The sequence below is a fragment of the Danio rerio genome, chromosome 8 (assembly GCF_052040795.2).
Source record: "Danio rerio strain M-AB ecotype USA chromosome 8, GRCz13ab, whole genome shotgun sequence".
NCBI lineage: Eukaryota > Metazoa > Chordata > Actinopteri > Cypriniformes > Danionidae > Danio > Danio rerio.
The window spans coordinates 5822501-5845000 of NC_141028.1; the positions used below are offsets into that span (position 1 = coordinate 5822501).

The 22500-nt window shown below is 32.0% G+C and overlaps 1 protein-coding gene across 3 annotated transcripts in view; it reads right to left on the minus strand.

Moving 5' to 3' along the window:
* The window catches only part of cux2b (cut-like homeobox 2b), a 338324-nt gene that overhangs the window by 174944 nt on the left and 140880 nt on the right, over positions 1–22500 (minus strand). For 2 of the 3 annotated variants that reach the window (XM_087264087.2, XM_087264089.1), the window contains exons 2-3: positions 20315–20425; positions 15014–15061 (exon numbers count right to left, since the gene is read on the minus strand). In XM_087264087.2, the coding sequence (XP_087120213.1) occupies positions 15014–15061; positions 20315–20425 (159 nt within the window). Of the gene's footprint in view, positions 1–15013; positions 15062–20314; positions 20426–20673; positions 20794–22500 lie in introns of all 3 variants that reach the window. The other variant, XM_087264088.1, reaches the window with a different exon arrangement.

A 22500-nucleotide genomic window follows, 5' to 3' on the forward strand; every position in this document is an offset into this window, starting at 1 on the left:
TATATATATATATATATAAATTTATTTTATTTTAGCATTTTTATTTGCTTTAGTATGTCCTTGTCATTACTTTCAGTTTTTCCTTTTTACTGGCAATATTGTTGTCATTGTGGCACTAATATTGATACTTTTATCTAACAACTTGTATATTGTTTTATACATGTATATCTACGCACTTTGCTATATGCGGATTGTCTACGGTATGTTTTTGTGTTTTAAAAAATAAAAAATAAAAGAAAATTTGATGAAAAAAAAATTATTCAACAAGTCATTTATAACTCATTAACTAACAGTTTATTATATGATACAGTTGATAATGATCTATTACTAGTTATAACGGATAGTTATTCTACAGCAGGGGTCACCAATCTCGTTCCTGGAGGGCCGGTGACCCTGTTTAGCTCCAACTTGCCTCAACACACCTGCCTGGGTGTTTTAAGTAAACCTAGTAAGATCTTGATTAGCTTGTTCAGGTGTGTTTGATTAGGGTTGGAGCTCAAATCTGGAGGAAACCGGACCTCCAGGAACAAGTTTGGTGACCCCTGTTCTAAAGTGTCACCAGAAAATGGATCGTCAAAAGCTTTAATCTGCTGGAGAGAGTTTGAGAGATTGTTAGAAGCGACAAGGAGAATGTTTCTGAGGGGAGCTGATACCAAGATGACGTGGAGGAAGACTAACTTCCAGTATTTTGTAACAGTGAGTATTATACTGTCATTGCCTTTATTATATGACAGCTGTTTACGTTTCAGTTCTTCTTACCAAGTAACAGACAAATGCGTCAAATTGTAAGGATAACAGAGTTACTGTATTTAAAAAATAATGCATTACAGTATGTTACGTTTCACGTATGTTTTGTAGTATTTTTTTTTTTTTGTTTTCTGCTTTGCGCTTTTCTCTCTCTCTCTCTTGTTGTGGTGCTATCCTGTTTCAGGTGTGCTACCATTGGTCGGGTGAGCTGTCATTCACCTTCGTCACTAAATCGGCGCGCCAATAAGGATCGGGTCCGCGCAGTATAAAACCGGTGCGCTTGCGCTGTTCTGGAGGAGCGCTTGGCCTGCCAATCTCCTCACTTGTGTCGGCCGGACTGTTTGTTTGTTTGTTCCGCTTGATTCGTTTGCGAGTGCTGTTTTCTAGTTTTCTCCCTGTTTATGTTGATTTATCAATTAAACTTGTGCTGCTCTTGTTAATGTATAGTGAGATTTTGAACGATCTTTATGAGAATTGGATTACCTGAGATCTTGTTTTGCTAATGGCTAACAGTGTGTACTTTACGAGAATTCTAGCATTTCGAGCAGCTTAGTAAAATTTTGTATTAGTTTTTGGAGGCGTTGCCACATGTGTAATTATGTTTGGGAGTTATGAAGTTTAGTTAAGTTCAGTCAGTTTAGTGGGTTGGGGTTTAGTTAGTTTGTTTTGTTATATTTATTTCTTTGTTTTGGCAACACTCTTATTTTTCTTTATTTAATTCAATTATTTAAAATTACATTTATCTTCCTTCTTACATTCATTGTTTGACATTATCCATTAATAAATACTTACTTTTTGTTTCACTTATCAAGCGTATGTGTCTTCTCCTCATTCACCCAGCATCAATAGACTCACTGATTGTTACGTATCATCCCTTTAATTATTTAACATCATAAACACGTAACACAGTATTAGATATTGTCAAAAGTAATGCTGTTACAGTAACGCATTACTAGTAATGCAATATTGCCCAACACTGATTATAGTTCACTCTAACATACATCACAATAAAAACCCAGACTTTAAGGCATCACAAATTTTAAATAAAAAGAGCAATATTTCATAGCAATATTAAAACTTCTATTCTCAGATTGAGGCTAAACTGTCAATCATACAAGATCCACCAATCGCAAACCACCTGATTAAGCCCCGCCCACATTAGTTCACTAACATTCATCACAACAACACAGAAGACTTTAAATGCCTTTTGGAGCAGCCTGTTCGACTGAGTCTTTTTAAAATAGTGTGTGTGAGACGCGCCCCGTACACACACTCACTACAGCAGAGCATTAGGCCCTCATGACAATTAGCCTGGGAAAAGGTTTACGACCGCCAGGCCCACAGGAGCGTACAAATCGGCACAGCCGGAGGCAGCCAGCAGAACAGGAAGGTAATTACAGCTCTTCTCATCATAACGCTGAGAGGAAGCAAGCGACATAACGCACTCTTCCCCCCCGCGCAAGCTTCTCTTACATACTGCGGTAATTAATTATCGTGCCTTTACTCTTTGATTTATTCCGCGATTCATAACATATTTATACATTCAAGATGAATTATCATTTCCTTCAGGAATTAATCAAAAAAACGAAAGGAAGGACCGGCCCTGCGTGTTGTCGCTGGATCAAAGACTGAGACTTACCTTGCGGCGGAAATATTCAGGCCACACCGCAAGGTCAGAGGAGTTCACAACTGGATCAGCGCTCATGATTTATGGTGTTTTATGGTCATCAACAAGTATCAAAAATATACACTCGGATTCAGCGTGAATGTCAACGTGAAGTAATATTAATGTGACATCTTTTTTGAATAAAAAATAGGATCTTGAAATGATGAAATGTAGGGCGAGGCTTCGTCTTCTTCATTGTGATTTTATTGGGTGGCAAAAATGTGCACTGTGATATTATTTATTACACTTCACAGGTGGAGAAAGATACTTTATCACTGTGGTCAAAATACTTTTTTTAAATACACACCCATCTATTATACACACCAGCGCTGCTTTTATTTCATTTAAAAGTTTAATAAAAAAAAAAACTTATATTGAGAAATACTATTATAATAGTTTTGCACATATTTAGAAATGTAAATTATTGATGGAAAGCTGAATTTTCAGCATCATTACTTGAGTCTTCGGTGTCATTATTATTCAGAAATCATGCTAAATGACAATTTGCTCCACAAAATACATTATTAAATACATTTTAAAACAAAAAAGATAATAATAACAATTATTATTATAATATTTAAAACATTAAATTTTTAAAAGATAATTTATTTTAAAATTGTGCTTATTGCATTTTTTAAATATCTTTACAGTCTCTTTTGAACCAAAAATTATTTTTGCTAAATAAATGCAAATAATGTTTATATTTATATTTAATATGAATATAATATTAATAATGAATATATAATAATACTAATAAAAACAATAATTCATTATTATTTAAAATAATAATAATAATAAAGATGATGGTGATGATGATGATAATTATAATAATAATAATACTAATGATCATAATAATCATAATATTATATATTTTTAATAAAGATTATTTATTTTAAAATTGTTATTTACTTGATTTTTAAAAAACATCTTTAATGTCTCTTTTGAAATAAATTGCTGCGAAATAAATGCAAAGAAAAAATATTATAAATATTATATAAATATACTATTATTAATAATAAAGACAATAGTTTGTTAAAAAAAAAATAATAATAATAAAAACCCTAACAATCTTTCATTATTAATTTTATTTCTTTTAATAAAGATAATTTATTTTAAAACTGTTTGTTATGTGATTTAAAAAAAAGCTCTTTACTGTTTCTTTTGAACTATACATTTATTTTTGCTAAATAAACAAAGAAAATATATAAATATGGTATTATTTTTTATCAATAATAATACAATATTTATAGCACTATATAATAATATTATATAATAATATATATAACAATATTAATAAACATAATAATAATAATAATAATAATAATAATAATAATAATAATAATAATAATAATATATATTAAAAACCATGACACTCTTTAATTATTAATTTTATTTATTTTAATAAAAATATTTTATTTTAAAATTGTCATTATTGGATTTAAAAAAAAAAATATATATATATATATATATATATATATATATATATATATATATATATATATATATATATATATATATATATATATATATACTGTCTCTTTTGAACTACTAAATAAATTTTTGCTAAATAAATGCAAAGAAAGTATTATATATTATATTAGTATACTATTCATAATACAGGGTGATTTAAAAAGAATACAACAACTTTCGAGTTGATGTCACTTGAGTGTCTGACATTTTTTATGGTTATTTTTTCTTTCTTTTTTAAATTAATATAATTTATTTCAAATATCATTTTTTAAATTTTTTAAAATATCTTTACTGTCTCTTTTGAACTAATAATGCATTCTTGCTAAATAAATGCTAAAAAAATAAAAAAATAAAATACAAAAACACACATATATACACGTTTTCACTCACCAATAAGTTTATGTTACTCAATTAAATACACAAATCAAATAAAGTACCCAATATTACCAATAAATCCCCTAAAAATAAAAGAATGTATAATAATAATTAATTAATAATAATAATCTCAGCGAAGTGCCTCAATCGCACTAATGTGTGCACGTGTGCAGAAAGCCTACTGGTCAGAAGCAACTTTTCTTTTCTTTTCTTTTCTTTTCTTTTCTTTTCTTTTCTTTTCTTTTCTTTTATTATTTTTAACTTTTTACCAGATGGACACTTACTTGTCAGAAGTAATTTTTCTTATTTTGTTTAATTTTATTTTATTCTCTATTTTATTTAAATTTATTTTAACTTATTTTATCTCATTTTAACTTGTTTATTTTATTTAGTTTTATTTTATTATTATTATTTTGTATTATTTAACTTTTTCAGCAGAACACTTACTGGTCAGAAGCAACTTTTCTTATTTTATTTTTTATTATATTTTATTTTATTTCATTTTATTATTTTATTTTTTTATTTTATTTTTAACTTTTTACCAGATGAACACTTACTTGTCAAAAGTAATTTTTCTTATTTTGTTTAATTTTATTTTATTCTCTATTTTATTTAAATTTATTTGAACTTATTTCATCTCATTTTATCTTGTTTATTTTATTTTATTTTATTTTATTTTTTAATTATTATTATTATTATTTAGTATTATTTAACTTTTTCAGCTGAACACTTACTTATTTTCTATTTTTATTTTTATTTTTTTAATTTTTTTATTTAATTAATTTATTTTTTTTATTGCAGATGAACACTTACTGGTCAGAAGCAACTTTTCCTTATTTAACTTAATAATTATTATTTTTTTAAATACAAAAATAAAACACAACATACAAAAATACACAATTTCACTCACCAATAAGTTTATGTCACCCAATAAAATACACACATCAAATAAAGAACCCAATATTACCAATAAAACCCCTCAAAACTAAAGAATTTATCCTATCCCATTCATCTACATTCCCGCGCATCCCCAATGGGCTCCGCTCCCAGCGAAGTGCCTCGATTGCACTAATGTGTGCACGTGTGCAGAAAACCCATCCACTCACACAGATGAATAATTTACTGCTGAGTGTCTTAAATGTTGTTGTGAAGCACCGGAGACCCTCGTGCCCCAGAAAACAGGTGTCTGACTGCGAATCCCCACAAGCTGCTGCTATGCTAGAGATGAATGCTGGCGTTTGCTAGGCCTTGTGCAGTCAGCTGGATTGCGCTTTTTTACCTCTTCGTCTGATATAATGGCGGGTGAAGATTTGTGGGCCGCAGGGGTTAATGGCACGAAACCGAACCCAGTTGCTAATTACATGTTCCGAACTATTTATCAGATTCTCCATCTGCACAGCGCCACGACTCTCATTGTGCACGCTAAATTACTCCTCGGATTATCTTTGTAAAGCAAGTTTTCATAATTAGGGCCCTGCGTGGATGTTTTCTCTTTCTGCGAGCGCCAACAGACACCGAGAAAATGAGCTGACTGCTTAATTCAGGCCTGACATCTTAAACCGGGGACACAAAAGCATCTGCTCGCATTCAAAACACCTGAAAAGAAGGCCTAGGGAGGTCATATTGGGGTATATATTGTAATATTTACTATATATTTTATGGAGATCTCTATAGGGAGTGACAAATAATCAAGTGTTTCAGAATATCTGTATTATATCTATAAATATTATTGTATATGAATCCTACTGGACAATGGTTTATCAGAATCTGTATGTTATAAAGCTATTAAATGAATAATTATGTTGACTAATTATGTTTGCTTAAGAACAAAACATCTGACTTATTTTTCTGGCTTCTCATGCTAGGGCTTTAATGTGACAATAGGGTATTCAAAAGTTGATTGTAGTGTACAAACAAAAGTTCTATACACACTTCAAGGTTTTTATTTAAAACAACCATGTATATTGGAAAATGACTGAAAAATATATCTGTATATTTCCAGATTAATTAAATTAATTAATATTTGTTTTATTTATTTATTTATTTATTTATTTATTTATTTATTTATTTATTTATTTATTTATTTTATTTATTTATTTATTTATTTATTTTCAAATGAACACTCACTGGTCAGAGGCAACTTTTGCTTATTTTATTTAACTTAACTAAATTTAATTTAAATTAATTTAATTTTAAAAAATATTTTATTTTATTTTATTTTGTTTATATGAACACTTACTGGTCAGAAGTAGCTTGTCCTTATTTTATTTTATTTTATTTATTTATTTTTTTCAGATGAACACTTACTGGTCAGAAGTAACTTTTCCTTATTTTATTTTATTTTATTTTATTTTATTTTATTTTATTTTATTTTATTTTATTTTATTTTATTTTATTTTATTTTATTTTATTTTGAACTTTTCCAGATGAACACTTACTGGTCAGAAGCAATTTTTTCTTATTTTATTTTATTTGATTCTGTTTTGTTTTAATTTAATTTACCTTTAAATTAAAGGTACTTTATTTTTTAACTTTATTTTATTCATTTATTTTATTCATTTTAACTTTATTTTATTCATTTATTTATTTTTATTTATTTATTTTATTCCAGATGAACACTTACTGGTCAGAAGCAACTTTTCCTTATTTAACTTAACTTAATTATTTTATTTTTAACATGATTTTCAAACACTTAATTTAATTTAATTTTTAACTTTTTCAGATAAACAGTTTTTCCTATTTTATTTTATTTTTTATTATCATTTTTAAATTAAATTAAATTAAATTAAATTAAATTAAATTAAATTAAATTAATTTAATTTAATTTAATTTAATTTAATTTAATTTAATTTAATTTAATTTAATTTAATTTAATTTAATTTAATTTAATTTAATTTAATCCAGATTAACACTTACTGGTCAGAAGCAACTTTTTCTAATTTAACTTAACTTAATAATTTAAAATAATTGGAAAACCCAAACTATTATCCAATAAATACTATCCATCATTATTTTATTCCACTGCAACATATCTGCTGATAATTAAAACTAAAAGCACTTAAATATCAACCTCATCTAAGACACATTATTGTACACAAAGTCAAAGCAATGAGCACAGAACGACATCTTGAAAAGCGGAAGAAAAAGCTGATATTCCAAAGCTGACTTATTAAAAACAACTATATCAACTGTATGATTTGCTAAAAGTATAAATATATTGCTAAAATTACTGCCAACTCTGACAAATTCAACAGGATTTAGGGATCCCATCCTTTTCTTCACTCTTGACAGAAGTATTAAGGTGAACGCTGTGTGGCGTTACACTTCTCAAAGCCAGAGAAAAGAAATCGCCAACACTTCAATATCAGACCCAGCAGTGCGGTCGACTCTATTAAGACACACACACACACACGGTCGGACGCGAGCCTCCTCGCAGTAAATTTTATTAAAATTACCTTCATTATAAGACACTCTTCATTATAAAACCAAAAAGTGCTGCCGGTCTCCCAGGGCCTTTGGATTAATAAGGACAGCGATGTATTTTAAGCCGTAAACTCGACTTCTTACTGTCCTTAATCTCCTTTCCACTTCACAGGCCAAATTAACACCTCTCCCCGGCTCTGACGGGACCTCATTAGCTCCTCCGCTCCGAAAGAGAAAAAGACGAGGACCAAAAAACCAAGGAAAAGAGACGACCAATGACAGCCACCAGCTCAGGGATTAACCCTTTCAGAAGAGGAAATCTGGGTCGACGCGTGTTTCTAATCAGCCGCCTGCTTAACGATAATTAGCAGGAGGGAGAAGAGGGAGGGACGCGCGCAAATGAAACACCCGAAAGAAAAGAGAAACCTGTCATGTCGCAAACACTTCAAAGCCAGCCACTTCTCTTTTAAAAAGTGGCACGATAAGGGTCCTAAACCACCGGGGACCCCAGGAGCTGGAGGAGGGAGGAGAACCAGGGCCGAGGAGACCCAAAACACACACACACACGGATGCTTCAGAGGGACACAAAACACACAAACACACACTCCACCTACATATCGCTGCAGTTCAAACTTCTCTGCCGCAGTAAGTGGTCCCTGTGAAGTTTACCCATCATGCACTGCTGTCAGGGCTGTGAAATTCGGATTTGTATGAAATGCATGGTGCTGAAGTAGAGTATAGGGATGATAATGAAGGATTGTGACACCTGTTAATCAGCTGCATCACTCCACTCTGCTACTCAGTGCCAGGGCTGGATTAACCAATGGGCATTATATGCACAGGCCCAGGGGCTCATGTGCACTTGGGGCCCTGGGGGGGGGGGGGGGGGGGATACTGATTTTGGAGAGTCTATTTAGGCTAAGAGCAAATAGCGCACATCATTGGGTCACTGTTTGATTGACAGAGTGTAGTAGTGGTGTAGCTCCTAAAGTGCATGGCAACATTTTTGATGCAACTGATCATGAACCTGGTTCGAATCCAGTGTCTAACGAACTCATTCTTCTTTTTTACCCCGGTACATATCAGATTGTAAATTCGTTTATTTTTAAAAGAAAGGAAATAATTTAGTTTAAAAATTAAAATAACAAAAAATGTGATACAAGTCACAAGTGGCTTGTGGGTATTTAAGGTTTAGCTTATTTTATTTGTGTATAAACAGCATCTAAATAGTTATTTTAAATTATCTATGGACTGTTATTTTCCAACAAGTATACTAAAAACTATAATTATCACTGGTTTTATTAGTATTTTTTATCAAACTGTGTGGTTTAAATGCTTTAAAAATAAGTTAAATCTCTGCAAACTATAAATATTTGTACTAAATATCAATAATTTCAAAAATGCAGGCAAAACATTATAGATTAATTTTATTTAAAAATATATTATATCATTCTTATTTTTTAATTTAACTATAAGGGCACGGCTGAGTAGAGGGACCTGCAGGACAATGTGCCCAGGGGCCTCTGAAGTCTTAATCCGGGCCTGCTCAGTACCATTTAAAATAAAAACAAAAAAATGACATATAACTATCAGTTTAATACACCCACGAGAGTAGTGTACAGTCAATCTTGGCCAGGACACTTATGAAAAAGGGATTTCAATTATAACAACTTTTTAACAATATAATTTAATTTACTTTGATAATTATTAAGAAATGTATTTTTTGTTGTTGTTGTAGTTATTATTATATTATAATTATTATTATTATTATTATTAACAACAACAACAAATATTAATAACAACAACACCAACTACTACTACTACTACTACTATTACTGTTATTATTTGTTATTATTGTTAACAAATATTAATAACTATAACAACAACTATTATTATTTGTTTATTAATTCATTCATTCATTCTTTATTTGGCTTAGTCCCTTTGTTCATCTGAGGTCGCCACAGTGGAATGAACCGCCAACATATCCAGCTTATGTTTTACGCAGTGGATGCCCTTCCAGCTGCAGCCCATCACTGGAAAAACTATTATTATTATTATTATTATTATTATTATTATTATTATTATTATTATTATTGCAAAAAAAACTATAATAATTTTATGTATATATGATTATATTATTATTATTAGCAACAACAACCATTATTATTATTATTATCTCAAGTGGCGACAAGCAGAAAGTGGTTTGCAGCACGAGTCATTCCATGTATACTCATTTATACAAGTGTGTACATGGAACTTTCGCCTGTGTTATGGCACCTTGCAGCGATATTAGTTTCCCTAAACAGGATAATAAAGTTGAGTCTGAGTATTATTATTGTGTAATAAAAACTTTATTGTTGTTGTTGGTTGTTATTACTATTTCATTCTAATCATTATTATTATTATTATTATTTATATATTATTGCATGTATTTTATTTGTATATATTTATTCATTTATTAATAATAATAATAATAATAATAATAATAATAATATTATTATTATTATTATTATCATCATCATCATTATTACTGTACTTATTTAAATATTAATTTTATTAATAATAAATAAATAAAGTGTTATTATAAGTATTATTAATATTATTATTATTTGTATTATTATAATTATCATTCATATATTTTATATTATAATATTTATATATTATTTTTAAAATGTTTTATATTTCTTATATTATTTATAATATTTATTTATTTTTATGAATATATATTTATTAACATGTTATTATTTTTAGTACAGTATAGTATCAATATTTATATATATATATACATAATTTATCAATTATGACATTTACACACCAATGCTGTATTTATTTGCCTATTACTTTTATTAATAATAAATCAATTATTTGTATTATTAATGGTAGTATTAATATTATTGCTGTTATTGTAAGTAATTACATTTTTATAATAATTATGAAATAATTAAATAATTATAACTAACGCTAAATTCAGTTTAAATTCTACCAATATTATTCAGTGCTGTTAATACACAATCCTGTTCTTTGCAGTTTTGTTCTACCGCTGTTTATGTGTTCCATATTTACTGTAACAAAAACATTTAACAAAAAAGACAGTGCCACTGCATTACAGCCCAACATCATTCCAGAAGTGTGTCCAGCTAGATTCTCCGACAGCACCGCTCTCATTTCAGTACGCCCGAGCATTTCTGGATCACAGACGAGCTTTGCAAAATATGATTTATGATGTGCTGTTTAATGGCTCTGAGAGGAGATCAGATGACTTTCTGGACAGGAGCATGTCAGGGAAGAAACGGCAAGTGCAGCATTACAGCGGGATGACAGAGAGAGTGAGAGAAAGAGAGAGAGAGAGATTCAGTACTCCTGCATCTTAATGGAGGAGAGATGCTACTTAAGTCTGACGGGAAAATGATACCAGTCAATACAGCCAGAAGAGGGGGGGAGATGGAGGACTGGTACAGATGACGTGATGCACACTCATTTCCATGCCAGCGTCCAAAGCATTTGCTGTTTACATCAGACATACAGTTGAAGTCAGTTGTATTATTAGCCCTCCTGTATATTTCCCCCCTCAATTTCTGTTTAACAGAACGCTAAACATTTCTAAACATAATAGTTTAATAACTCATCTCTAATAACTGATTTATTTATCTTTGCCATGATGACAGTAAATAATATTTGACTAGACATTTTTCAAGACACTTCTATACAGCTTAAAGTGACTTTTATAGGCTTAACTAGGCAAGCCATTATATAATGACAATCCAAAACAAATATTGCTTAAGGGGGCTAATAATTTAGAAAACGGTGAGGGTATAGATGTTTCTTGTGAGTTGTTTGGGTTGAGGTGAATTTTTTATGTTAGCTGTCGGATTTTCATTGTATTGATGTACACTTGACAAATGATAATAATCGATATACTGTTTCTCTGGGTAATGATGTTTGAAGTGTGAAAATATAGTCATTGTGTGGTTAATAATGGATAATGAAATGAGGCCCCGTTTACACTAGTGTGTTTTAGTTTTAAAATGGCGTTTTAGATCAAAAACGATCCGCGTCCACACTAGCGTTTCACACAGCGTTTCTGAACATATCTCCATCCACACTACGCCACCAAAAACATATATCATGTGACCATTCGCGCACTCTGGGCATGCACGTTCTAGTGTAAACAGAAAGCATGTGTCTCGCTCGGCATTTGGTTATTGTTATTCAACAAACACCGGTTAAACAATAAACGAGATGGCAAAGAAAGCAAGAGAGGTATTTTTGTGGACAGATGACGAGGTCGAGTTGTTACTAAACGTAAGAAATGAATAACTGCACAATGGCGCCTAAAACAGACAATAGTGCAAACAACGCTCCCATTTCTGTGTCCATGTTGTTGTTTACAGTGAAGGCTGGTCTGCTGTTTTCCGGTAGCGTTAAAGCCATGTGTTATAGTCATGTGATAGGAGCTTGACGAATAAGGGAAGGATACGCAATAACACAAAAAGCCCCAATCAGATAGCGAATCTCAGCAGCCCCGCCTCCGTTTTCAGATGTCTCCGTTTTCCCTCATCCACACTGAGACAGAGCAGCAGCATTTTAGAATGAAAACGGACTCTCCTGCGTTTTCGGAACGCTCTGTTTTTGGCGCTTGAGAACTACGGCGTAGTGTGGACGGATGGCGTAACCGTAGCAAAACGTATACGTTTTAAAACGAAAACGCATTAGTGTAAACGGGGCCTGAAAGTGGTCTAGGTAGTGACAAATTGTGATTGACTATGGGATAAAAGGGTGTAGTGAGAAGATTGTGTCACACACTGAGGAAGGCATTGTGCCGAAACGTCTGTGTCTTTTAGGGCCTACTCACACTATGCCATCCGTACCGTGCCCAGGCCCGTTTCCTGGATCGTTTGAGAAGTGTAAGTGCGCTGAATTGGGCTCAAGCACGGTTCACTTGGCCGGCCCTGGCCCGGTTGGAAGAGGTGTGCCTGAGCCTGGTTCACTTGGGCTTTGGCGCGGTACGCTTGTGTGTGAGTGCAAAACACGCCAAAGCCCGAAACTGAAAGCGAGACGTGACTTTTAAGGGGCTGTTTCATATGGATTTATTAATAGTTCTTACTGTTCAGTGAACGCAAACTGCCGTAGTTTATTAAAGACGCAAACCCCTCACTGCACGACAGCTGCGCGCCTACAGCAGACCTCCTCATTCCTGCAGCACGAGAGCTTTATGACTGTTTATGAGCACCAAAAGTGGCGGATCTGTTCGGCGAAATATCTGACTGCGTGTCCCCGCATCCCTAAGGACTGTTTGGCGAAATATTTGACGGCATATCAAATGACTGAAACGATATAACTAGAGAAATCTCTGAGTGAGAGAGCTTCTCACTGAACAGCGCAGCAGCGATGACGTAAGCGTGCCGAAGCCCGTTTTGGTGTGAGCGCGGGCCGTCGGGGGAGACGGGAGGGGGGACAAGCATGCTTTGGCCCGGTTCGAGGCAACTGTACCTAGTGTGAGTACGGCCTTAATCACTTGTAGAATGTAAGAAAAATAAAAAACAGTACGAAGCAGCATTACTTGAGTGCGAATCATTACCTTTTTTGAACAATAGCATTGACAAGACTGACACACCAAACCAAAGAAGTTTCTAAAAACCGCAAGCACACAGGGCAAACTTCAGCAACTCTACGCACATGGCTAATAATTGGCTTAAAATTGTTTTAAAAAAATAATAAAATCTGCTTTTATTCTAGCGGAAATAAAACAAATAAGACTGTCTCAAGAAGAAAAAATATTATAGGAAATACTGTGAAAAATTTCTTGCTTTGTTAAAAATTCTTTGGGAAATATTTAAAGAAATAAAAATTTTCAGAAGGGTGAATAAATTCAAGTGCATGCAGAAACAATGACGGGTGACTAAATGGAATCGCTTGATTTGGGTGTTTGAAAGGGCTCCTGTCATGCTATTTCCACCATTGCATCTTTCTTTGGTGTGTAATAATGTTGCTGTCTGAAAAAGATCTGCATTCACAAAGTCACTCCATTGAGTTTTCTTCCAGAAACCAACACATCCCAAGCTTTGTTTCCATCCCATTCTTATGCGCATTTTGGAATATCATGCAAAAAAAATAGCCTAATGAAAATCCCAAAGAGCATCTCACACCTCTAAAAGCCACAACATCTTCACTGTGTATCATCTTCAAGTTTATAATTCAAGTTTATTTGTAAATATCGCTTCACTTATTGTTGCATTACAATCAAATTTGGAAAAGTTAAGATTATTAGTTGCCATAATTTTATTAGTTACTAAAAACTTCAACTCATTAACTAGTAACTAATAGCTTTTAACAGTTAAAGCTACTATCTATGAACATAGTTAACCTGCAGTTATAAAGTGTATAGGTGATGTCGATGTGCACTTGTTCAACTTCATGTTCTTGAAGTAATTTATTTTATGAGAAATGTATTATATAAAAAGGCCCACATTGGCTTTCTTCTTGACCTGGTGTTTGCAGTTCTAAGTTACAACAGAATTACTTAAATGTTTTAAGTAGAACCAACTTGTCACTTTTAAAGCAATGGATTTAAGCAATCCGCTTTTACAGTGGCGCTTCGTTTTTTTTTTTTTTTTTTTTTTTTGATGAATCAACTTTTAACTCAAGTACCTTAATAGATTTTATGTAAGTTTAATTGACTCAAAAAAAAAAAGCTGAGCAGCAAGTTGCCTTACAATTTTAAGTCCATTTTTGACCCAATTTTTTCGGTAGTGAAGCACCACTTACAAAGTCCACCATGTAAATAGCAAATGCACCATTGTGCAACACAACTGACTCTCAAAGGGAATGATAGAGGAGACTCTGATTGGTTTATTCTCAAAACACACCTGTAACTCATTAACGCCCCATTCACACGGGGCGTCAGCATCAACGCTTTCCATTCACTTTGAATGGGTGACGTCTGGCGTTGCCGAACTGCATTGTGGATCCGTCGGCACCGCTTCGCCGATGGAAGCGTCAGCCAATCAGATCTCTGTATGCAAATACACCAGCTAGACATTGGCCTATTGCTGATGCTGCTAAGACGCAACTTTAGACACGCCTTCAGTCAAGCGTTGAAGCTGAAGCCCCGTGTGAATGGGGCGTAAGAGAATAAGGACAACCCTATTAGACCATGCACCATATTTTTCCATCCTTAAAATAGTAAAAGTGGATTCTGACATGCCCTTAATCATTTTGTGCCATGCGCTTTAGACTTTGCGTCTGGATCGTTTAAATAGAGCCCTACATCTCTGTTTTAGATAAGGTGGATGTGATGATATCTGCATTAAACCATGAGCACTGATGACTGACCTGAGCTTGGAAACTCTTTAGGACGGGCGAAACCATCTCCAGCACATCCTAAACAGAGAAAAAGACACAAATCTGATTAATTAAAAAAAATAAATTAATAAATAAACAAATACATAAAATGGTATTACATGAGCCATACTGCACTGTAAATAAAAAATTAAACACAACATAAAACAAAAAATAAATCAGTTAATAAATAAATTAATTAATTAAAATAAAACGGCATTGCATGAGTCAAACTGCACCCAAAATAGAAAATAAAATAAAACACAACATAAAATACAAAATAAATAAATAAATAAAATAGCATTGCATGAGCTATACTGTACGCTAAATAAAGGATAAAATAAAACACAACATAAAACACAAAATGAATAAATAAAATAAATAAAATGGTATTGCATGAGCCATACTGCATCCTAAATAAAACATACATTACATAAATAAATAAATAAATAAATGCCTTAATAAAATACCAAATAAATAAATAAATGCCTTAATACAATAAAATAATAAATAAATGCCTTAATAAAATAATAAATAAAACAATTATAATAATAAATAAATAAATGTCTTTGCATTTTTAACCTTATTTTTAAGTGAAGATTCTGTGATTATTTTTTTTTACAAAATGAATAAATAAAATAAATAAAATGGTATTGCATGAGCCATACTGCATCCTAAATAAAACATACATTACATAAATAAATAAATGCCTTAATAAAATACTAAATAAATAAATAAATGCCTTAACACAATAAAATAATAAATAAATGCCTTAATAAAATAATAAATAAAACAATTATAATAATAAATAAATAAATGTCTTTGCATTTTTAACCTTATTTTTAAGTGAAGATTCTGCGATTATTTTTTTAATAAAAACATCATAATGCAAAAAAAATAAATGTTTAAGTATTTTGGTAATAGAAAACACGTTTATTGTAGCATTATTATGTTATTAATTTACAATTTTAGGATAAAATGTAATTTTTTGTTATGAACAAAACAACATCATACTGAAAAAAATGATCAGGTATTTTTAAAAGCAAGCTTTTTATTATTGTCTTTAAACTTTTTAATAATTATTTGTTTTGGAATTTAAAAAATACAAATTTTAAATTTGACATTTTGCTATCATTAAATATAAAATAAAAGTAATACATTAGTTAAAGTTATTTATTGCAATTTTTACATTATTTTTAAAAGACAATTCCAGGATAAAATGTGCTCATTTGCTAAACAGCATCATGATAAAAACAAACTTGTTCAAGTATTTTTGACAACAAGCTTTGTCTACAAATTATTTAACTTGTTTTAAGGACAAACATATTTTACTTGTCTGCAAAATGTATGATTGAAGCATTCATATATTATATTAGAAACAAACTCAGAGTAATAAAGGCAGTGTAGATATTGCTGTAAACTCAAAATCTTCCACTGAAGACAATAATAAGTCCTCCATTAACACCGATAACTCCTCTGATTCTCCCGTCAATCCATTACCGACACTTTGTTTATGTTCAATTACGCCACAATCTTTAGCAATACGGCTAGTAGGAAGCTTCATGCGCTGCAGACATTTGCTAATCTTGTAAATTCTGATTGTCACTGATGACATTTGTGTCAAGTGGAGAGCAAACGAGGAGTCGAGGAGTCTGACGGCGGATCGTGTCCGAGCTTCAAACGCAGCGGCGGAAAAAAAAGGGAGGCCGCTAACGAGGAGAAATGTAAAATGTCAAAGCGCGTATAATGAGAGACGCGTGACAAGCATTCCTGCCGCCGTCACCTTTACCTGAAGAGGAATCGCAGGAGGATTAGACTGACGGATATTTAAACGAAGAGGGACTTGAACTTAAAGGCATTCTGTGGAGGATTTTCCTGCGTAGCTCAGGTTTTATTCATGTTTTTTTTAAATATTCATGGGTGAAGCTTTAATGCTGATTGGCTGTGTGCTGTGTCAGTAAACACTAGAGAGCTTAAAGAGAACTTACAGTTTAAAATTCAGCTTGTTTTATATAGCATAAAATGAAAAGGGTGGAGACAAACAAGAGAGGGGGCGGAGACAACAGAAGACGAGTGGCATTTAATTATTTCATTTATTAATTTAATGATTGGCATTTATTACATTTAATATGAGGTTCAAAATAAAACAAACACTTTCTATCGGTTCATGCATATTTGATTAGGATGTGGAGCACAGAATATGTGGGGGAGCTAAAATGGGAGGGGCCTGAAATATAGAGGAGGAGCCATAAGGGAGGAGTATAGAAAACATAGGAGGGGCCAAAAGGGAGAAGTACAAAAAGGAGGATTAAAAAGAGGAGGGGCATAACATGAAAATGGTGGAGACAAACAAGAGAGGGGGCGGAGACAACAGAAGAGGAGTGGCATTTAATAATTTAATTTATTAATTTAATTATTGGCATTTATTACATTTAATATGAGGTTCAAAATAAAACAAACACTTTCTATCGGTTTAATGCATAATTGATTAAGATGTGGAGCACATAATATGTGGGAGGGGTCAAAATGGGAGGGGCCTAAAATATAGAGGAGGAGCCATAGGGAGGAGTATAGAAAACATAGGAGGGGCCAAAAGGGAGAAGTACAAAAAGGAGAATTCAAAAGAGGAGGGGCATAAAATGAAAAGGGTGGAGACAAACAAGAGAGGGGCGGAGACAACAGAAGAGGAGTGGCATTAAATATTTTAATTTATTAATTTAATAATTGGCATATATTACATTTAATATGAGGTTCAAAATAAAACAAACACTTTCTATCGGTTTATGCATATTTGATTAAGATGTGGAGCACAGAATATGTGGGAGGAGCCAAAATGGGAGGGGCCTGAAATATAGGAGAGGGGCCATAAGGGAGGAGTATAGAAAACATAGGAGGGGCCAAAAGGGAGAAGTACAAAAAGGAGAATTCAAAAGAGGAGGGGCATAAAATGAAAAGGGTGGAGACAAACAAGAGAGGGGCGGAGAGAACAGAAGAGGAGTGGCATTAAATATTTTAATTTATTAATTTAATAATTGGCATATATTACATTTAATATGAGGTTCAAAATAAAACAAACACTTTCTATCGGTTTATGCATATTTGATTAAGATGTGGAGCACAGAATATGTGGGAGGAGCCAAAATGGGAGGGGCCTGAAATATAGGAGAGGGGCCATAAGGGAGGAGTATAGAAAACATAGGAGGGGCCAAAAGGGAGGAGTTAATAGATGAAAAGAGAATTTAAAAAAAGCTAGGGGTATAAAATAAAAAGGGTGGAGCCAAACAAGAGGGGGCGGAGACAGCAAAAGAGTAAAACAAACATTAATAGACAAGAATGTTTCAACAAGATGCGTTTAATACATTTAATATGAGATGTAAAATAAAACAAACACTTTCAAAAATGTTTCGTAAAGATGCTGCATTTGATACATTTACTATGTTCAAAATAAAACAAATACTTTTAATCTTTTCAATTTTTTAACCAGATTATGCTACATTAATGATACATCAGAGAACGTACTTTGACCTATTTAATGCATCTTTGATTAATAAAAGTATTAATTTTACAGAATAAACATTACTGACCCCAAACTTCTGTGAGGTTTTATTCATGTGTTTTGGTGGAGCTTAAATGCTGACGTTGGCTGAATGTGACAACTAACGTCAATAAACACCAGATATTCTGTGTTACACTGTTAGTGCTGATCCTAAAAGAATGGATGGGTCAGATCATCTGATTGGCTTCAAAATAAAGCAACAGAAGACAGAAAAAAAGTCCCCAGCAAACACAAAAAGCACAACTAAAACTCAGGTAAGGTAAAAAAAATAAATAAATAAAAAACACCTTAATAGAGTCTATCAGCATAAATCTGACACGATGAACATCCCTGCTTAGACGTTTTGAACACACATACACACTCTCGCTCTCCCCACTCACCTCATGTTAAATGAACAAATAAAAATAAATAAATAAATAAATAAAAATCTGACCTCAAACATCTGGTTAAATATTAATAATATTTAATTAAGTTATAGTAAATATTTTTATTAAGACATTTTTGTAAATCATATGTATAAATTTAAATTAATATTTAAAAAAATTGAAAATATATCCAAATAAATATACTTATATCAGATTATTACATGAGGATATTAATTTCTTTAAAAAATAAAATAAAATAAATAAATAAATTGAAATCAGACCTAAAACTTCTGGTTTATTATTAATAATATTTAATTAAGTTATAAAGTTATAGTAAATATTTTTATTTAAGCGATTAAAAATAATATTATGAATAAAGATAAATAAATATTGAAATATTTTTTTAAATAAAAATAAATCTACTTACATAATAGTATTAAATGGAATTATTAATTTCTTTAAATAAATAAATAAAAATAATTAAGATCTGACCTCAAATATCTGGTTTTAATATTATTAAAATTTAATTAAGTAATAGTAAATATTTTAAAATATTAGTATGCATAAATGTAAATACATATGTAAAAATAATAGAAAAATATATTAAAATAAACATACTTACATAATATTATAACATAAATTTATTAATTTATAAAAAAAACATAAATAAATAAATCTGACTTCAAACTTCTGGTTTATTAATAATAATATTTAATTAAGTTATAGTAAATACTTTTATTACGGCATTTTTGGAAATCATATGTATAAATGGAAAATTAATGTTTAAATAATTACAAATATCCAAATAAATATACTTACATAATATTATTGTATGGGGGTATTAATTTCTTTAAAAAATAAATAAATAAATAAATAAATAAATAAATAAATAAATAAATAAATAAATCTAACCATGGTGTTAATTTCTTTAAAAATATAATTATATTGGCTACAATGTAGTGTCAACAATATGTCATTATGTAAATTTATGTAATTATGTATGTAAATATGTTTTTAATTCCAAAATAAAAGTATTTATGCAAATATTTATTTAATATGTGAATAATTGAACTACATATTTAATAAATGCGTTTCCACAACAGTGTCAATGTCAGCTAATCGGTGTGTTTATGACATCAATTTCCTGTTGCTCCAGAACATTTAGTCACATGGTATTTACAGATCACCTGATTGGCTCAAAAAAAAAAAAAAGTAACAGAAATCTGCAGCAAACCCACACGTGTTGACTAAAACTAAAACTAAAAAAACACCTTGAAAGGGTGTAAGCATGAAACTGACTTGATGAAAATCCCTTCTAAGACAGTTCGAGAACACACACTTTCTTAACCATTTCTCGCTCTCTCCTCCACTCACCTCGGGGACATTTTTCTTGAATTCGCGGCTCAGCTCCACCAGGTGCTTATGGGAGTCCTCGCTCTCCTCCTGTCGGCCTGCTAGTTGAGCCGCCACTGAATTGAGCTCCCTCTACAGAGACAAAAAGAGAGAGAGAGACATATTCACTTCAGAGAGGCCTGCCAATGCTCATACACACAGCTTAGTACACACGTAAATAAATATACGCTGCTGAATATTAACCGTGTAATCCGTCATGATCTGATAGAAGGCGACTGCTTACTGTAAGCTCAGCCCCATTAATAATTAAACCAAAATAAATCCAATGCCTACAGTAGCAGAAGGCCTTTTAGATAATCAGAATCCAAAATAATCAATACCTCTGCAACAGTCATGGGAGAAGGAGAGAGAGAGAGAGAGAGAGAGAGAGAGAGCAGGCGGAGCAAACAGCACATGCAGGAACTCTGAATATTCACCAATTTCCAGCGCAAGCTGTTGACCTGGTGAGCAGAAAGACCGAAATATGGGCAAAAATGACTGTTGAAAAAGCAGCACTAACAAAATCAATGCCAGAAAGAACTGCTAAGGTTTTTTTTTTTTCTTCGACCCCATTAACAAGGATCTTTTTTCAGATTTTGAGCATAATACTACCAGGGCCTGAGTGGGACTCCTTATCAGCCCTGAAGTTTCAAGCCTTAGACCGGCCCATCTCAGTTCACGACTGACTATTAAAATAAGGTCATTTCCAATTCAGTTTCTAAGGACGCTATCACGTCTTTTTTTAAGAAAACAGCTGCTTTAGGACTTCAAATTTTCAACAACCCTAACAGTATTATATGTCTTAACAATAAAAAATGAAAAAAAAATTATAACAATTTTTCAGATGAGGTTCGAACACAGGTCAGCAGTGTCATAATTCAACATGCTGACCACTGGACCACAGTGGCGCTGCTGATCTAATGTGGCTGGAAAGAAAAACAAATATTGCACTATGACCTGCAAGACTTTTATTGATGGCTTAATCTTTTTCTCTCCTTTTTAGATTTCTGATCAAGTTATGTCAGATTTATTAATGTAGTGAATCATCTGATTTTCATTTAGCAGGTGTATTATTCATTAATATCAATTATTCGAATTCTTACATTCACTAAGGTGCCGCTGTTTAGAGTGGAATGATGAGAGTTACATCATTAATAATCTACAGGCTGCATTTTGTTTACGGGGCTGCGAGAAAAAAAATAAAAAGAGCAGAGCTGCGGCAAAATAATGAATAAAAAGAGTGAGGCTATGGTCAAATAAATAAATAAATGAAAAAAAGTGCAACTGCTGAGAGTGCAAGCAGCTAGGGACACCGGCCCTCATGGCCAAAAAATGCACCGGCCAACCGGGAATTCTCCCGGTTCTCCCGATTAGCCAATCCGGGCCTGAATACTACCATGTTCTTTGACAACATACAGTTAAAATAAACAAGCAATCTTAAAAAGTCAGATGTTAATGTGACTAAACTTTTTCTCTTTTAGGTAAATTAAGATTATCAAATTTGTTTCTGTTGTGCTTAACAGTAGAATAATGAGAGAGATCTGTTTGGAGAAATTGTTATAACTTTTTTTGAAAGTCAAGTTTACATACAATACAATTATTACATTTACATTTAGTCATTTAGCAGACGCTTTTATCCAAAGCGACTTACAAATGAGGACAAGGAAGCAACTTACACAACTATAAGAGCAACAAAGAATAAGTGCTGTAGGCAAGTTTTAGGTGTGTAAAGTGTAAGAAGCAAAACATTAGTAATTTTTATTTTATTTGTTTTTTTGTAGTACAGTTAGCGCTGAAGCCAGAGAGGCAATTTCAGATTAGGAAGTGAAGTGGAGACTAAATAGTTGAGTTTTTAGTCGTTGCTTGAAGACAGCGAGTGACTCTGCTGTTCTGATGCAGTTAGGGAGTTCATTCCACTAACTGGGCAGATTGAATGTGAGAGTTCGGGAAAGTGATTTCTTTCCTCTTTGGGATGGAACCACGAGGTGACGTTCATTCACAGAGTGCAAGTTTCTGGAGGGCACATAAATCTGCAGAAGTGAGATCAGATAAGAAAGAGCAAAGCCAGAAGTCGCTTGGTAAGCAAACATAAGAGCTTTGAATTTGATGCGAGCAGCAACTGGCAGCCAGTGCAAACAGATGAGCAGCGGAGTGACATGTGACATGAC